Below are 18,796 nucleotides of genomic sequence, written 5' to 3' on the forward strand. Positions count from 1 at the left end.
TCCCCAAAAACTGCCAGGAAGTCATGATGATGTAATAATGATGATCTTTAGGAGAGGGGATATAATTTAAGAGGGTGTAATAGTAAGGATGGCGTTGATGATGTATTGATGATGATGATGATGATGGTAATGTAATGGTAATAGTAATGATGATGATGTAATTCTCATAATGATGACGTGATGATGATGTAATTCTCATAATGATGACGTGATGATGATGACGTGATGATGATGACGTGATGATGATGACGATGTAATAACGACAATAATAATGAAATTTTGATGATATGATGATGATGATGATGATGATGTAATTGAGGTGATGATGATGTAATTATGAGGATGATGATGATGTAATTGTGATGAAGATGATGTATTGATGGTGATATTTGCAGTCAGGTTGTTGCAAATGATGATGCATTGATAAAAGTAATGATGATGTATTGATGATGATGACGTAATGGTGATGATGATGATGTGTTGTTGATGACGATACTTGCGTTCAGCTGGTTCCAAATCCAGAGCCCAGTAACATTTCCCCATAATAGATGAAATGTACATACTTTGTACTATATTTTAAGTCAATTTTGTTTATGTGCATTTTATATCTGAGGTCATTTTTTACTGTGAAGTTTGCGACAGAAGGATCTTTAAGCAACTCAGTTATTGTGTCACCATCTCTCGCATTCTATCAATCAGCAGGGATGGAGTAAAAAGGGAGAAAAGGCAAAGAAGGAGAGAGAAAATAGTTTTAGATGCGAGAATACACTTTGTTCAACTAAAACAGTTCATACACCTTTTCTTGTTTCTCAGAACATCACAACCTATAGTTTTGAAATGGAGGGTCAGCTGGATGTTGTATACACTTGTCGCAACAGTGACTTTTGTTGTTTCTGAGATGATGTTGACGGCGAATGGCGAATCTGTCTGTGAACAAGAACTCTAACAATACATCTGAGATTGGCTTTCTCATGGGAAATTCCGTTAAGAAGCTAGTCGCGTTGAAGATTCATTACTGTACGTGCACTATCGGCGAGTGTCTGAAATGGTAGAAATCGAAATACATTGACAGGTGTAGAACGCTCTCCGGCTGCTACTATTGTAAGCTTGCAGCCAACACAATGTTAAATGCGACAAACATGCCAATAAATAAGATGTTGCAGAACTCTGTTGCATTTAACATTTTAATGCTTGTCATTTCTATTTGTACTGACGTAGGCACATGAAACATTGAGTTGTCTGCTAACTAACGTTGGCAGCGACCAGCGATAAATACCTGTCAATGCCATTCGATTTCTGTCGAGGCAGCCTCATCGTGGTAGACTCTTCTTATAGAAGAGTAAAAATATTTTAGTGCGTTTGCGTGTCTCCTGGTTCGTGTCGTACAATACGAGCTGCAAACAGCCTTATTTCTCCCAAGGAACAGTTCTGCTGAATGTGATGCAGTGGACGGACTTTCTTGCTTTGAGTAAGGACTGATGGACCTGCTCGGGCTTACTGTACGTGTCACAGTAAATTCTCCTCTTCCCTTGTGCAGGGCATTTCTCAGTTGCGAGCGTTAGAATCAACCGAACATCAGTCGCGGTAGAGAGGCTCCAGTTCGCTAGGTTATCAGAACACCACACAGTGTGCACCATTGGCCAGTCGCTGTTAGCGTCTCTGACACAGGCGGAGGAAGCACTCCGCCGCCTTCTCGATCGCCTCGCGTCACCGCCTTCTCGTGGCCACCTCGGTGCAGCCTCGACAAGTCGCTGGCTGGCGCCATCTACCGCGGTCCCGGCAGAGACGAGCAGGCGAATGCCGAGCAGTCCCCCCTCCTCACGGCCGACATCACGTCGTTCAGGTGGTGCGTCACGGATGCGTCGCCACGGACTCTGCGAACAAACAAAAGACGTTTTTAGAACGTTTTCTGCAAACAGCTCGGCACAGTTTCAATGTACACTAAATTGAATCGAATGAAATTTTATTGTCGTTTAGCTATTACAGCAATTGACAAAGTCAAGTTACATATACAGGGTGTTACAAAAGGTACGGCCAAACTTTCAAGAAACATTCCTCACACACAAATAAAGAAAATATGTTATGTGGGCATGTGTCCGGAAACGCTTAATTCCCATGTTAGAGCTCATTTTAGTTTCGTGAGTATGTACTGTACTTCCTCTATTCACCGCCAGTTGGCCCAATTGAAGGAAGGTAATGTTGACTTCGGTGCTTGTGTTGACATGCGACTCATTGCTCTACAGTACTAGCATCGAGCACATCAGTACGTACCATCAACAGGTTAGTGTTCATCACGAACGTGATTTTGTAGTCAGTGCAATGTTTACAAATGCGGAGTTGGCAGATGCCCATTTGATGTATGGATTAGCACGGGGCAATAGCCGTGGCGCTGTACGTTTGTATCGAGGCAGATTTCCAGAACGAAGGTGTCCCGACAGGAAGACGTTCGAAGCAATTGATCGGCGTCTTAGGGAGCACGGAACATTCCAGCCTATGACTCGCGACTGGGGAAGACCTAGAACGACGAGGACACCTGCAATGGACGAGGAAATTCTTCGTGCAGTTGACAATAACCCTCATGTCAGCGTCAGAGAAGTTCCTGCAGTACAAGGTAACGTTGACCACGTCACTGTATGGAGAGTGCTACGGGAGAACCAGTCCTTTCCGTACCATGTACAGCGTGTGCAGGCACTATCAGCAGCTGATTGGCCTCCACGGGTACACTTCTGCGAATGGTTCATCCAACAATGTGTCAATCCTCATTTCAGTGCAAATGTTCTCTTTACGGATGAGGCTTCATTCCAACGTGATCAAATTGTAAATTTTGACAATCAACATGTTGTGCAATCACGTCATCAACACAGATTCTCTGTGAACGTTTGGGCTGGCATTGTTGGTGATGTCTTGATTGGGCCCCGTGTTCTTCCACCTACGCTCAATGGAGCACGTTATCATGATTTCATACGGGATACTCTACCTGTGCTGCTAGAACTGTGCCTTTCAAGTACGACACAACATGTGGTTCATGCACGATGGAGCTCCTGCACATTTCAGTCGAAGTATTCGTACGCTTCTCAACATCAGATTTGGTGACCGATGGATTGGTAGAGGCGGACCAATTCCATGGCCTCCACGCTCTCCTGACCTCAACCCTCTTGAATTTCATTTATGGGGGCATTTGAAAGCCCTTGTCTACGCAACCGCGGTACCAAATGTAGAGACTCTTCGTGCTCGTATTGTGGACGGCTGTGATACAATACGCCATTCTCCAGGGCTGCATCAGCGCCTCAGGGATTCCATGCGACGGAGGGTGGATGCATGTATCCTCGCTAACGGAGGACATTTTGAACATTTCCTGTAACAAAGTGTTTGAAGTCACGCTGGTACGATCTGTTGCTGTGTGTTTCCATTCCATGATTAATGTTATTTGAAGAGAAGTAATAAAATGAGCTCTAACATGGAAAGTAAGCGTTTCCGGACACATGTCCACATAACATATTTTCTTTCTTCGTGTGTGAGGAAAGTTTCCTGAAAGTTTGGCCGTACCTTTTTGTAAATCCCTGTATACAAGTTATACAGCATATATACATGGTTGAAGATCAATATGTCACTACTGGTTTTCCATAAAATACAGTATGTAAAATCAAATAATATGAAAAACACTGCCGGCCGCGGTGGTCTAGCGGTTCTAGGCGCTCAGTCCGGAACCGCGCGACTGCTACGGTCGCAGGTTCGAATCCTGCCTCGGGCATGGATGTGTGTGATGTCCTTAGGTTAGTTAGGTTGAAGTAGTTCTAAGTTCTAGGGGACTGATGACCACAGATGTTAAGTCCCATAGTGCTCAGAGCCATTTGAACCATTTTTTTGAAAAACATTGGATCATAAATTACTCAGTTAAAGAAATTATGCTGTAGTCTCCAAACTGGTACCACTATGATATTTTACAGTCATAAAATTCCTGAAGTGAGTAGCAAGGATTTGCTGCTAACCAACTGAATAATTTTTCTTTAAATAAATCAAATGTAGCTTCTATTCATTCTAGTGGCAGTTTGTTAAACATCTTCATACCCACCACTTCGTAGCTGTTCAGTGACTTGGATAATCTGTAGTAAGGTATGTCAAGATGGCTACTCTTTCTGGTTCCATGAGAGTGTACATCTCTTCTACGCTGGTATTATGATAAGTTGCTCTTTATATGCAGTAGGGCAGTGTAAATATACATGTTTATAACAGTTAATATTTTTAAGTCGATAAAGAGTGGTTTGCAATTGGCCAGTTTATCACTGTTTGTGATAATACGAATTACTTTCTTCTGAGGTACCAAAATGTCCTGAAGGTGTGAGCTATTGCCCCATATTAAAAGCCCATAAGATATAATGCTTTGAAAAAAAGCAAAGTAGGCCAATCTTACATAGGCTGCAGGTACATGGTTTTTTAAATTCCTTAACAAATACACCACTCTAGACAGCCTTGCACTAATATACTTAATATGTGGTTCCCAAGTCAATTTACTATCTATAACAATACCTAAGAACTTAACACTATCCATGAAGTCTGCCACTGGCAGATCTCTTAAACTAAATACAATCTTTTGAGTTTTACTCTTACTAAGCAGGAACCCATTAGCTTGTGACATTGTGTCATTTGCTACAGTTTGGAGCATATCCATGTCTGAGCTGATATTGATAAAAGTGGTGTCATCTGCAAACAGCAGTTGACGCGGGATTCAACCGTCGTCCTCCCGAATGCGAGTTCAGTGTGCTAGCCACTGCGCCACCTCGCTCGCTGGGATCTTTTGGCGAGCGAGCGGTTGTATATGGTTGGTACGTATGGGCCGGTTGTACCACCATAAAGGAACCTGATTGGTATAGTATGTGGACAGGAAGACTTGCCTTTATTAAGTGATCTTAGTTACTTCTCTACACCGAGGCTATCTACGCCTAACTTATTCATGTTAGAAGCTATCTTTAGATGTGATAATTATGGACAGATAACTTGGCCATGATGTCGGGGAAGATGGGGGTAAAGTGGCCGTTCTAAGGGAAATTGAATTTACATCCAACTATGGTTATCCATAGAAGCTTACCGCCTGCATTTTTTGAATAGACATCTTACAAGGTGTCACACTAAATATTTGTAAGTGAAAACTAAAATAATATATATGAGCTATATGCATTTTTGAAGGTTTACGAAGTGGCTTCTTCTCCTACCCAGGGGGTTAATGCGGTCAGTTCCATCGCAATAGGACCCTATGTTTGTTGTTCTGATTGTCGAACATACTATCTAGGCATCTTGATATTCTTGTATCTGAAACAATATCAGGGGCATTGGTCAGATCGTTTTCAATCGGATTTTTGTATTAGGCCACAAATAATAGCACGGAGACAGTCTAAAATGATATAAATTAATTCAGGCGATAGCTTTTTATTGAAAAAGAGTTGGAACGAAATCTGACCTGAAGCGTTTCGCGTGATATATGGAAGTAACTAACCCTCACCAGGGTAAACAACTTGGCCACTTTTCTCAACGAGTAATGTGACTAATTTTCCCAATCGGACACGAAGCCGACATTAGTGGTTCACAGAGGAAACTATCAAACGAAAACAAACAACGGAGTGGCCGTGCGGTTCTAGGCGCTACAGTCTGGAGCCGAGCGACCGCTACAGTCGCAGGTTCGAATCCTGCCGCGGGCATGGATGGGTGTGATGTCCTTAGGTTAGTTAGGTTTAATTAGTTCTAAGTTCTAGGCGACTGATGACCTCAGAAGTTAAGTCCCATAGTGCTCAGAGCCATTTGAACCATTTTTAGCCAAACGAACAACAAGGAACGATATCTGCAGACCAAAAGACTTCGTTAAAACATTGATACGGTAAAAAAATATTACTCTACATGTAAGTGAGGTAATTAAACTAGTAGAACTTACTTACATTACATCAGATACTGAAAATCAGAAAAGATTATACTAAAATATAACGGAACAAACTTCCTATGTCAAACTCACTGAAAATAGTGATGGTGCATATTAGAGCTACACCGACGACTTCTCGGTAGCAGCAGCACAATTCAGGGCAAAAAATATGCAATGGCCACTTTTGCCGCCCTGGCCAGTTTACCCCGCATTCCTCTACAAATTCTAGTCATATGCACAGGGAACATCATGACAGTGGTACACAACATGTAAACGGATTAAACATCAAGCCATCACATGGTACAATTGTGTTGGACAGTGTAGTTACGGAAAGACATAATGGGTCTAGCGGAAGATGTTATCTACAGTATATTGCTAAACGGTTAACTCAGAACACAGTCAACCAGTGGCAGTTGCTGGTTGCCTGCCTAATGGCATCCAGGGACAACAAGAATTTGATTCTCAGTGTTTCATATATTTATTGATAGATATTTGAGAATTTAAAATGCTGTCGTAATCTACTCGTTAAGAGGCACGAGAAGTAAGTCAATTATTATCGGCAGTTTAGTTATAATTTTTTTTTTATTTTGATAATACTGTCTTTTACGATAATGACGCATCCTTTGTTTATTTGTTGTTATATCTCTGCAATTTTCAAGCTGCTAGGTTAGTTTCGTTATCGCTGCCGTGCTGTTAATCATGGCTGCTCCGCTGTCTATTCGCACCAAAGAAGAGCAACGTTCAGTGATCCGTTTTTTGTGGTCTAACGGCGTATCAGGGGCCGAAATTCATCGAAAACTTTCGGTACAGTACGGGAACAGCGTTTTGCCACAACGGAGTGTGTACGAATGGATTGAAAAATTCCGAAATGTTTGCACAAGTGTTACGCACGATGAAGGAGCTGGACGACCGTTAACCGCCACAACTGAAGAAACCATTGAGCGTTCACGTGAAATTATTCTCTTGGGCAGACGATTAGCTATTGACGAAGTGGCACACCGTCTGCAAATTAGTCACGGTTCTGCCTACGAAATCATCCACAACAGACTTGCGTACCCTAGGATCTGAACCTATTTTCTGGTACTGTACGCCAGTCGTACGGTGGCGCCTCGGAGCACGCCACTTCCTGTGTCCCGCTTCCCAGCGCCCTCTACCAACACCGACTAAAAGGAAGGCTTCGGCGCTTGTTCGTGACGTCACGTCAGCTAGGCACATAGACTTAGTAAATAAAAACTAGACCGCGCATTGGCGCTAGTGTCGCGTCCCCACATTGAACGTGATAGAAGCCGCTATTTGCAGGGAAACAGTGCGTAAACAGGGTTCGTTCGTGTGCTGCTTTTAACCGTAACAGTATAATGGAAGCAAAGACGAAGACGGAAACAATGTTACATTTCACAGGTCAGTCATTTCTGATTGTTTGTCACTTTCTGTTACTTGTATATAGTATTTTCATGGAGAAATAGTACATCATGAGCGTTTGTTTTTGTTTAGGTTTCCCCTTACAAATGATTTTCTAAATAAGGAATGGGTAGTTGCTACTCGGAGAGAGAACTTCCAACCGACAGCAAATCATTTGCTGTGCTCTCTTCATTTTGAAGACAATTTTTACATGGAAAATTATGTAAACAATAGACGTCAACTGAAGGACGATGCTATACCGACAGTATTTGTATTTCCAACTCATTTGAAAAAAGGTATAGTGTTCTGGAAATCGTGCAATATAGGCCTAGGTTAAATAGTGTGGAAATACTGTCAGTGTGTATAATTTTGAACGTTCCTTTTCCAGGTTACCAAGGCAATGAAATATATATTAAGTATGAATCAGAGGTAGGTCGAATAATTGCGTTTAGATACTTAACATGTGTTGTCAGGTGGTGATTATATTACGTAAATGGTCAAATATTTGATTAAATGTTGCAAACTCAACCACTTTCAGAGGTGCTATCACTGTTAAAAACTAATGTGCGAATGAAATTCCTACGGTATTTAAAGTGATATGGGTTATTACAATGAATCATACCAAAATTCGAGTGTAGACAATACTGTGCTAAACAAAAGTAAGCGTGCAAAATGTACACAGTAGTCGGCAAAAAGCAAACAGGACCTGACTGGAAAATTACGTGAGTTAAATAATAATCGTACTGAAACTTCCTGGCAGATTAAAACTGTGTGCCCGACCGAGACTCGAACTCGGGACCTTTGCCTTTCGCGGCCAAGTGCTCTACCATCTGAGCTACCGAAGGACGACTCACGCCCGGTACTCACAGCTTTACTTCTGCCAGTATCTCGTCTCCTACCTTCCAAACTTTACAGAAGCTCTCCTGCGAATCTTGCTGAAGTAGCACTCCTGAAAGAAAGGATACTGCGGAGACATGGCATAGCCACAGCCTGGGGGATGTTTCCAGAATGAGATTTTCACTCTGCAGTGGAGTGTGCGCTGATATGAAACTTCCTGGAAGATTAAAACTGTGTGCCCGACCGAGACTCGAACTCGGGACCTTTGCCTTTCGCGGGCAAGTACTGTCTGCTACTTTAAAAGTTTTATGTAATTATCTAATGCAAATAACTGGGTGTAAACTCGCTCCACCTTGTCAGGAAAGGGCCTTACATTCTTAAATTTCGCGTCTCTATGCAGACGTATTTCGGAAATTAGGAAACTTCATTCATTTAAGTATACTTTTAAGTAGACTCGAATACTCAGTACTTTTTTAAACAAACATGTGTTTAATTTGTGCTTCAATTTGCTCTAGTTGCGTCTCATGTACGTCAAATCACAACCCCAGTACTAGGATTCATCCCTGCAAATGGCGGCGATCAGCTGTTTCAATTGGGGGGCAGTTGCCTCGCTTCCCCGCTACGGCGTGGTAGGGGCTGGGCTAGGCACAGCGAACGTCAGGTCTGTTGCAGGCAGAAACGCCTGGGAGTGCTTATCACTATAAATCTCTTATTTTTGCACAAAATGTTTGGTATTGTTTTGGATTCTGCAGTTTTATTTAGATGAAAGAGTTTCTTACCATCGTAAAGCTACAAATGAAGATCACAGTTCTGTATTACTGAATCCTGTCGAAACAAACGTAGATCAATATGAGAAGATGCTTTGCCCCACTGCAAGCTTCGGAAATTTTACATTCAAGTAACTATATTTACTTGATCCATTTTGTTATCGAAACTTATCCCAACCCCCTTACAATGAACTCGTTTCTTTTATTTATTTATTTATTTATTTTCGTTTGACATCGTCACTGGAAATGTGAACTAATTTACATGTGTAAATGTCCAAGTGTTGCCAGTCATTAGATTACAGTCGTTTACAACTAAAGGAATTCTGAACAGGAAACAAAATAGCTTCATACATCGAAAATACTGCTGAGCTTAAACTTTTTTAAACGTGCACATTAGAAAAGATAAATATTCCCCTCTTGCTACTGAAAGGAGAAACTTTATAAGATAAAAAATTTTATTTGATGAAACAAGTATCTCTCTTTTTCCTCTTCGTCTGTCTGTCTGTCCCCCACCCCCTCTCCCAACGTGTACAATCGCAAGATATTTTATTAACATTCAGTGCTCCTCACCCCATAGTTAACCAAGATACCTAAAGAAGAGCACAAATATGCTCACAGTTTCTTGTAAAAGCAACCCAGTAGAAACGTAACTTCCTCAGATTTACAAATAAGGTAAAGAAGCACGAATTCTGTTGCTGCTGGACCATGAAGTTGTTTTTGTATGTCAATCCTTAAAACAGGTGGAAATTTAAGTTCAGGAGTACAGTATTTGTTAAGAAGTGTAGTGAATTGCACAATTAATTGAGTGCAGAAATCTCTCAGAACAATGTGTGTTGATCGACTACCGCCAATAGATTCAGATTTTCCAGTGTCACAGAGGGAGACACCACCATTATGAGTATGCCTGCAACAGACCTGGCGTTCGCCGTGCCTAGCTGACGTGACGTCACGAACAAGCGCCGAGGCCTTCCTTTCAGTCGGTGTTGCCTCTACGCACTAGCCAGACTCCTGCGGCGGTCAACACTTTCTCCTGCTGAACTTGAACGGTACGCGCTTTCTCCGCCGACACGCCTGTGGAATGTGGCGTCTTCGCGCGAAGCAGACCGTCTTTTTGTTTACGTCACTTTGTACCTCTCTGTCCGTCTCACGACCTGCAGGATCCTAGAGTGTACTCTACGCCCAGATACACAGGCATGCAAACCGTTAAGAACGAACGTAACTACCGCGTGGTGTGTCATTGTCAAGTAACAAGGCTCGGCCGGCAGGGGTGGCCGAGCGGTTCTAGGCGCTACAGTCTGGAACCGCGCGACCGATATGGTCGCAGGTTCGAATCCTGCCTCGGGCATGGATGTGTGTGATTTCCTTAGGTCAGTTAGGTTTAAGTAATTCTAAGTTCTAGGGGACTGATGGCCTCAGATGTTAAGTCCCATAGTGCTCAGAGCCATTTGAACCAACAAAGCTCGATGAAACTTGGACCATGCATAAGAAAAAGCTAGCTGGGAGAAATACGCAATGAGACGAACAGAAATGAGACTTTTATTTAGAAGGAGTAACTTTACTGAATTCACCGTGATTTGTGTGATTTGTGATGGGGTCGTTACAAAAGGCGGAACATGGTTCTTAATAGTATATATATATATATATATATATATATATATATATATATATATATATATATATATGTGTGTGTGTGTGTGTGTGTGTGTGTGTGTGTGTGTGTGTTGGAGGAACTGGCAAGCCAGGTTTTTTAGTAAACAATTTGAAAATATATAGCTTTCAAGAAATAATTCTTTTTTTTCACCCCTCGTACAGTATATGTTAGGGGTACAGGTACAAATATTGTGATAGCTGATACCTTAATATTTACCCACTTATGTTTATTAGTTGTTGTTTCTCTGTGTCTAACTGCCTTCCCACAGACATATCACATAATAGGCTATCTGACATATTCTGCACCGTCGTAACTGCGCCTTGAAGTAGACTACACCTACCAGTACTAACAACCCGTGTTGCATCCATGCATCCACACTTCAATCGACTGACCTGCTGCCCAGGGGAAAATGAACTGTAATGGCTTGCTAGTCCGCGGCTCATGCTCTTGCGGTAGCGTTCTCGCTTCCCGCGCACGGGGTGCCGGATTCGATTCCCGGCGGGGTCAGGGATTTTCTCTGCCTCGAGATGACTGGGTGTTGTGTGTTTTTCATCATCATTTCATCCTCATTCACTCGCAAGTCGCCGTAGTGGCGTTAAAGAACTTGTGGAGCGGCGGCCGAACCGCCCCGCGAGGGGTCTCCCGGCCACCAATGCCATACGCTCATTATTCATGGCTTGCTTGTGCCACAGGTACTTGGAGGTACTAGCCAATCTAAAAACATACTACTAATAATAGCTGTCATCGTTAGTCTGCATATGAACTAAATACTGATGCAACGTTATTAAGTGCACTGTCCTTAGACATGCATAGAAATATCTACACTTATGTCCCTAGCACACTGTGAAGTTCCCTGCTGCTTTGCAGTGGCATTATGTGCGGCCGACGTAAGCGGCTGGTGGTCATTGACGGAGCCGAAACGGCTGCGCGATACGTAAATCCCATCCTGCTTGATTGACAGCCTGATCTTCAGGCACCCAATCAATGTAGAAAATCCCTCGGATATCGAAGGAAACAATCATAATTCCTTTGACTTTTGATTTGCTCATGCGCGCTTTGTTCTTCGTATTATGTGACTGTTCTGAGGATCCTATGTGAACGTGTGCAAAGAAGGACACCAGGTCTGTGGAAGAATGGCTCATGGAATCTTCGTCAGGACAATGCGTCGGCCCATAATGTGATGTCTGTGAAGTGGTTTTTGGCGAAAACCAAAATTCCAGTGATGGAGCATCCACTGTATTCGCCTGACCTCGCTGACCTAGCACCATGCGACTTCTTTCTCTTCCCAAAACTGAATGCTGCGTTGAGAGGAACCAGGTTCGAGTCCGCGAAGGAAAAAGCGAACAGCGTAACAGAAAAAAGACTTGCAGCACTGCTTCCAACAGTGAAAAAATTGCGTGGAACGGTGCAGATGTCGGGGACGGGACTACATTGAAGAGGACAAAATTTCAATTGTGTAAGTTTTTTCAATAACGAGTCACAGCATGATTCCCCCCCCCCCCCCCCATCAAAACTCACCCTATTATATGAGTCAAGGGATGGGCAGTGAAGGAAAAAGCGAACAGCGTAACAGAAAAAGACTTGCAGCACTGCTTCCAACAGTGGAAAATTCGCATGGAATAATGCAGGTGTTGGGGATGGGACTATATTCAAGAGGACAACATTTCCATTGTGTTAGTTTTTTCAATAATGAGTCACAGCATGATTCCGGTTTCTTTATTGCCACACCTCCTATCCCCCTGTCCCCACCAAAAATCACGCTATTGTATCAGTCAAAAGATGGACAGTCACTTACCTGTCTACTGATGACGATAAACCAAACCTTGACATTACAGACCGCCCACAATGAAATAGAGCGCCGACCGCGCTAACCGTACTTTTTTCTCATTTACCTCCATGTGATCTCAGCTGGACTGTGCCACACGCGGTCGCTATTCCCGGATTCTCTGCGAAAGTTTGAGACTCCTTCCACTACATTTCTACACACACCAAAAAAAGTTTTGCATCACTTCGCTTCCGAGAGTTCCGGAACTTGTACAGAAAATTGGAATAGAAATCAACATAAACATCATTTCCGCCCTTTTTATTGCTTATGAAAACCACATATTGCATGTTGTACCACCATACAGCGAGACCTTCAGAGGTGGTGGTCCACATTGCTGTACGCACCGGTACCTCTAATACCCAGTAGCACGTCCTCTTGCATTGATACACGCCAGTATTAGTCGTGGCATAGTATCCACAAGTTCATCAAGGCACTGTTGGTCCAGATTGTCCCACTCCACAACGGCGATTCGGTGTAGATCCCTCAGAGTGGTTGATGGGTCACGTCGTCCATAAACAGCCCTTTTCAATCTATCCCATGCATGTTCGGTAGGGTTTATATCTGAAGAACGTGCTCGCCACTCTAGCGAGCGATGTCGTTATCCTGAAGGAAGTTATTCGCAAGATGTAAACGATGGGAGTGCGAATTTTCGTCCATGAAGACGAATGTCTCGGCAGTATGCTTTCGACATGGTTGTACTATCGGTCAGAGGATGGCATTCATGTATCGTACAGACGTTACGGCGCCTTCCATGACCACCAGGCCCAACATAGTGCCACCCCAAAACATTAGGGAACCTCCACCCTGCTGCGCTCGCTGGACAGTGTGTCTAAGGAATTGAGCCTGACCGGATTGCCTCCAAATACGTCTCGGACGATTGTCTGGTTGAAGACATATGCGACACCCATCGGTGAAGAGAACGCTATGCCAATCCTGAGCGGTCCATGCGGCATGTTGTTGGGCCCATCGGTACCGCGCTGCATGGTGTCGTTGTTGCAAAGATGGACCTCGCCATGGACGTCGGGAGTGAAGTTTCACATCGTGCAGCCTATTGTGCACAGTTTGAGTCGTAACACGACGTCCTGTGGCTGCACGAAAAACATTATTCAACATGGTGGCGTTGCTGTCAGGGTTCCTCCGAGCCATAATCCGTAGGTAGCGATCATCCACTGCAGTAGTAGCCCTTGCGCGGCCTGAGCGAGGCGTGTCATCGACAATTCCTGTCTCTCCGTATCTCCTCCATGTCCGAACAACATCGCTTTGGTTCACTTCAGGACGCCTGGCCACTTCCCTTGTTGAGAGCCCTTCCTGACACAACCGCGATATTGATATTCTAGGCATGGTTGAACTATAGACAACACAGTTCTGGTAGAATGACTGGAACTGATCGGCTGTCGGACCCCCTCCGTCTAATAGCCGCTGCGCATGAATGGTTGTTTACATCTTTGTGCGGGTTTACTGACATCTCTGAACATTCAAAGGGACTGTCTGTATGATGAAATATCCATAGTCAACGTCTATCTTTAGGAGTTCTGGGAACCGGAGTGACGCAAAACTTTTTGTTGATGTGTGTAATAAAACTCATTAATACGAGTTGTTTGATTCTTTATCTAGTTAACCGAGTATGTAGGCTTCCTAAACACAACAATTCCGACAGGAAGTTTGATATCAGCGCACACTGCGCTGCAGGGTGAAAATTTAATTCTGGAACGTCCCCCAGCCTGTGGCTAAGCCATGTCTCCGCAGTATCCTTTATTCCAGGAGTGCTAGTTCTGCAAGATACGCAGGAGAGCTTCAGCGAAGTTTGGAAGGTAGGAGACGAGGTACTGGCTATTCACAATATACATAAATGATCTTGCGAATAACATCGGAAGTTCACTGAGGCTTTTTGCGAATGATGCTGTGATATATCGAGAGGTTGTAACAATGGAAAATTGTACTGAAGTGCAGGAGGATCTGCAACGAATTGACGAATGGTGCAGGGAATGGCAGTTGAATCTCAATGTAGACAAGTGTAATGTGCTGCGAATACATAGAAAGAAAGATCCCTTATCATTTAGCTACAATATAGCAGGTCAGCGACTGGAAGCAGTTAATTCCATAAATTATCTGGGAGTAGGCATTAGGAGTGATTTAAAATGGAATGATCATATAAAGTTGATCGTCGGTAAAGCAGATGCCAGACTGAGTTTCATTGGAGGAATCCTAAGGAAATGCAATCCGAAAACAAAGGAAGTAGGTTGCAGTACACTTGTTCGCCCACTGCTTGAATATTGCTCAGCAGTGTGGGATCCGTACCAGACAGGCTTGATAGAAGAGATAGAGAAGATCCAACGGAGGTCAGCGCGCTTCGTTACAGAATCATTTAGTTCAAATGGTTCAAATGGCTCTGAGCGCTATGGGACTTAACATCTGTGGTCATCAGTCCCCTAGAACTTAGAACTAATTAAACCTAACTAACCTAAGGACATCACACACATCCATGCCCGAGGCAGGATTAGAACCTGCGACCGTAGCGGTCACGCGGTTCCAAACTGAAGCGCCTAGAACCGCACGGCCACACCGGCCGGCGATCATTTAGTAATCGCGAAAGCGTTACGGAGATGATAGATAAACTCCAGTGGAAGACTTTGCAGGAGAGACGCTCAGTAGCTCGGTACGGGGTTTTGTTGAAGTTTCGAGAACATACCTTCACCGAGGAGTCAAGCAGTAAATTGCTTCCTCCTACGTATATCTCGCGAAGAGGCCATGAGGATAAAATCAGAGAGATTAGAGCCCACACAGAGGCATACCGACAATCCTTCTTTCCACGAACAATACGAGACTGGAATAGAAGGGAGAACCGATAGAGGTACTCAAAATACCCTCCGCCACACACCGTCAGGTGGCTTGCGGAGTATGGACGTAGATGTAGCTGTGTCGACGAGTCGTGAGTCTTGCTTGGGTAGCTCGGTTGATAGAGTCCCGAGTTCGAGTCTCAATCCGGCACACAGTTTTAACCTGCCAGTAAGTTTCACCTCATTAAAAGTGTCGCTGGCACAGTGAAAGACGTCGTAAAGGCAAAGGGTTGACACGCTGATAGTTGATTTTGACCAGATAGCGTATTTATTCACTGCTAAGTATTTGTTGTCCATTATAATTATCCGGGCTGTTATGCCGTGGTCGGTTGATGAATTCTGTGTCAATTCCCAACGTTTCGTCTCCGACTGCGGGAGACATCTTCAAGGGGGTTCGTAGCTCGATGGAAGGTCCAACACACCCACTGGCTCGCTACTGACTGCCGCTAAATTTCGTGTCCGCGCGCTCCCGCGCCGCGGCGTGACGTCACGTGTTTTGAAAACGTCAGTGCAATTGGCCGCTGTCCGTCGCCGTCGATCGCCGTTGCCATCGCCCAGTAGTGGACGGGTGGTACACATATTCTTTAACACCGGCATCCATATACCGTTTAATTTCACGCCCTCCTCCTTTCTATTGAAATTATTATGGTGTTTAGCGATTCCGATTGCCTCCCTGTAGAGCCTTTCGTAATATCCGCTTGTGGCCGCTAGTACTTGCGTCTCCTCGAAACGAATTCCCTGGCTGGAAAGCACGACACAGAATTCATCAACCGACCACGGCATAAAAGCCCGGATAATTATAATGGACATGATATTTCCGGCCGTGAAAGTCTACATTTTAGTATAAGTATTTCTTGTTTTTTTTTTTTTTTTTTCTTTAAATGATATCAGTTGCCCGCGAAACGAGGTAACGTGTCTGAGTCCCGGTCCGTCAGACAATTTTAATCTGCCAGGATGTTTCAACGGAAGCGCGAAAAGCAACTCTAATTTGGGCGGCGAGTGTATCGGGGCCACATTACCAAATTCATGAGCAGAGCCGGACTGAACCTGGCGGGCCGCGATCGCACCCCGCTTCGACGCGGACACGGATGTGCTGCAGAACCTGCCGGCTCGGAATGCGGCGAGTCGACCGGCGGACCGGCTGAATGACGGCTGCTCAAGGCCGCGGTGAGCGCCAGCCTGTTGCGATATCTGGACTGCGCATGCGTGGAGCAGACCTGTTGCGATACCTGGAGAAACCGAGCGACCCACTTGGCAAGGCCGCTTCGCGTCGGTTCGATGCCCCCTCGCGGAGCTGCCTGCTCGCGGGAGTGGTCCTCTGTTGATAAACGGCGACAGGAGGTCCCGTTTCGCTATCGCCTGGCTCCATCTCCGCCTTTGAACGCCATCTCTCATTTCTTCTCGGTGCATGTACACGAATAGGATGCGAGTCACACTTTCACTACTGGCCATTAAAATTGCGACACCACGAAGATGACGTGCTACAGACGCGAAATTTAACCGACAGGAAGAAGATGCTGTGATATGCAAATGATTAGCTTTTCAGAGCATTCACACAAGGTTGGCGCCGGCGGCGACGCCTACAACTTGCTGACACGATGAAAGTTTCCAACCGATTTCTCATACACAAACAGCAGTTGACCGGCGTTGCCTGGTGAAACGTTGATGTGATGCCTCGTGTAAGGAGGAGAAATGCGTACCATCACGTTCCCGACTTTGATAAGGGTCGGATTGTAGGCTATCGCGATTGCGGTTTATCGTATCGCGACATAGTTGCTCGCGTTGGTCGAGATCCAATGACTGTTAGCAGAATATGCAGTCGGTGCGTTCAGGAGGGTAATACGGAACGCCGTGCTGGATCCCAACGGCCTCGTATCACTAGCAGTCGAGATGACAGGCATCTTATCCGCATGGCTGTAACGGATCGTGCAGCCACGTCTCGATCCCTGATTCAACAGATGGGATCGTTTGCAAGACAACAACCATCTGCACGAACAGTTCGACGACGTTTGCAGCAGCATGGACTATCGGCTCGGAGACCATGGCTGCGGTTACCCTTGACGCTGAATCACAGACAGGAGCGCCTGCGATGGTGTACTCAACGACGAACCTGGGTGCACGAATGGCAAAACGTCATTTTTTCGGATGAATCCCGGTTATGTTTACAGCATGATGATGGTCGCATCCGTGTTTGGCGACATCGCTGTGAATGCACATTGGAAGCGTGTATTCGTAACCGCCATACTGGCGTATCACCCGGCGTGATGGTATGGGGTGCCATTGGATACACGTCTCCGTCACCTCTTGTTCGCATTGACGGCAATTTGAACAGTGGACGTTAAATTTCAGATGTGTTACGACCCGTGGCTCTACCCTCCATTCGATCCCTGCGAAACCCTACATTTCAGCAGGTTAATGCACGACCGCATGTTGCAGGTCCTGTACGGGCCTTTCTGGATACAGAAAATGTTCGACTGCTGCCCTGGCCAGCACATTCTCCGGATCTCTCACCAATTGAAAACGTCTCGTCAAAGGTGACCAAGCAAGTGGCTCGTCACAAAAAGCCAGTCACTTCTCTTGATGAACTGTGGTATCGTGTTGAAGGTGCATGGGCAGCTGTACCTGTACACGCCATCCAAGCTCTGTTTGACTCAATGCCCAGGCTTATCAAGGCCGTTATTACGGCCAGAGGTGGTTGGCTCAAATGGCTCTGAGCACTATGGGACTTAACTTCTGAGGTCATCAGTCCCCTAGAACTTAGAACTACTTAAACCTAACTAACCTAAGGACATCACACACATCCATGCCCGAGGAAGGATTCGAACCTGCGACCGTAGCGGTCGCGCGGTTCCAGAGTGAAGCGCCTAGAACCGCTTGGCCACATTGGCCGGCCCAGAGGTGCTTGTTCTGGGTACTGATTTCTCATGATCTATGCACCCAAATTGCGTGAAAATGTAATCACATGTCAGTTCTAGTATAATATATTTGTCCAATGAATACCCGTTTATCACCTGCATTTCTTCTTGATGTAGCAATTTTAATGGCCAGTGGTGTATATCCGATATCTACACACCAGGCAATGGCAACCCGTCGGTCACCTCGGGCGTGCGTGTAGCCTACACGGCCCCTGCACGCCTCAGCATCGTGAGTCCCACATTTCGCAGTCACGGCCGGCCACCAGGCGGCGGTAGCTGAGTGGTCAGCGCGACGGAATGTCAGTCCTAAAGGTCCGGGTTCGATTCCCACCTGGCTCGGAGATTTCTTCGCTCCGGGTCTGGGTGTTGTGTTGTTCTGTTCATCATCATTGCATCCCCACCGACGCGCAAGTCGCCGAAGTGGCGTCAAATGGAAAGACTTGCACCCGGCGAACTGTCTACCCGACGGGAGGCCCTAGTCATACGACCAGGCGGTGGTAACTGCACCATTGGCAGAGGCCGCCACTTCAGAGGGACTTATTCGCGTCCGCACAACACGTGGCAAGGAAATAGTATAATGAGTGTTCCGCCGCCGGCAGCTGTATGTCGGCGCAAGGATTATACGAGCAACCCTAGTGGTACAATGCAGAGTATGACT

At 45.2% G+C, this 18,796-nt stretch overlaps 1 protein-coding gene across 1 annotated transcript in view; it reads right to left on the minus strand.

Moving 5' to 3' along the window:
* Positions 1-357: 357 nt before the first annotated feature.
* Positions 358-18,796, minus strand: part of LOC126106148 (uncharacterized) — a 155,868-nt gene continuing 137,429 nt past the window's right edge. The window contains exon 7 of the mRNA XM_049912390.1: positions 358-1,874. Within this exon, the coding sequence (XP_049768347.1) occupies positions 1,766-1,874 (109 nt within the window). The 3' untranslated portion in view covers positions 358-1,765. The remainder of the gene's footprint in view (positions 1,875-18,796) is intronic.

The sequence above is a fragment of the Schistocerca cancellata genome, chromosome 10 (assembly GCF_023864275.1).
Source record: "Schistocerca cancellata isolate TAMUIC-IGC-003103 chromosome 10, iqSchCanc2.1, whole genome shotgun sequence".
Taxonomy (NCBI): Eukaryota; Metazoa; Arthropoda; class Insecta; order Orthoptera; family Acrididae; genus Schistocerca; species Schistocerca cancellata.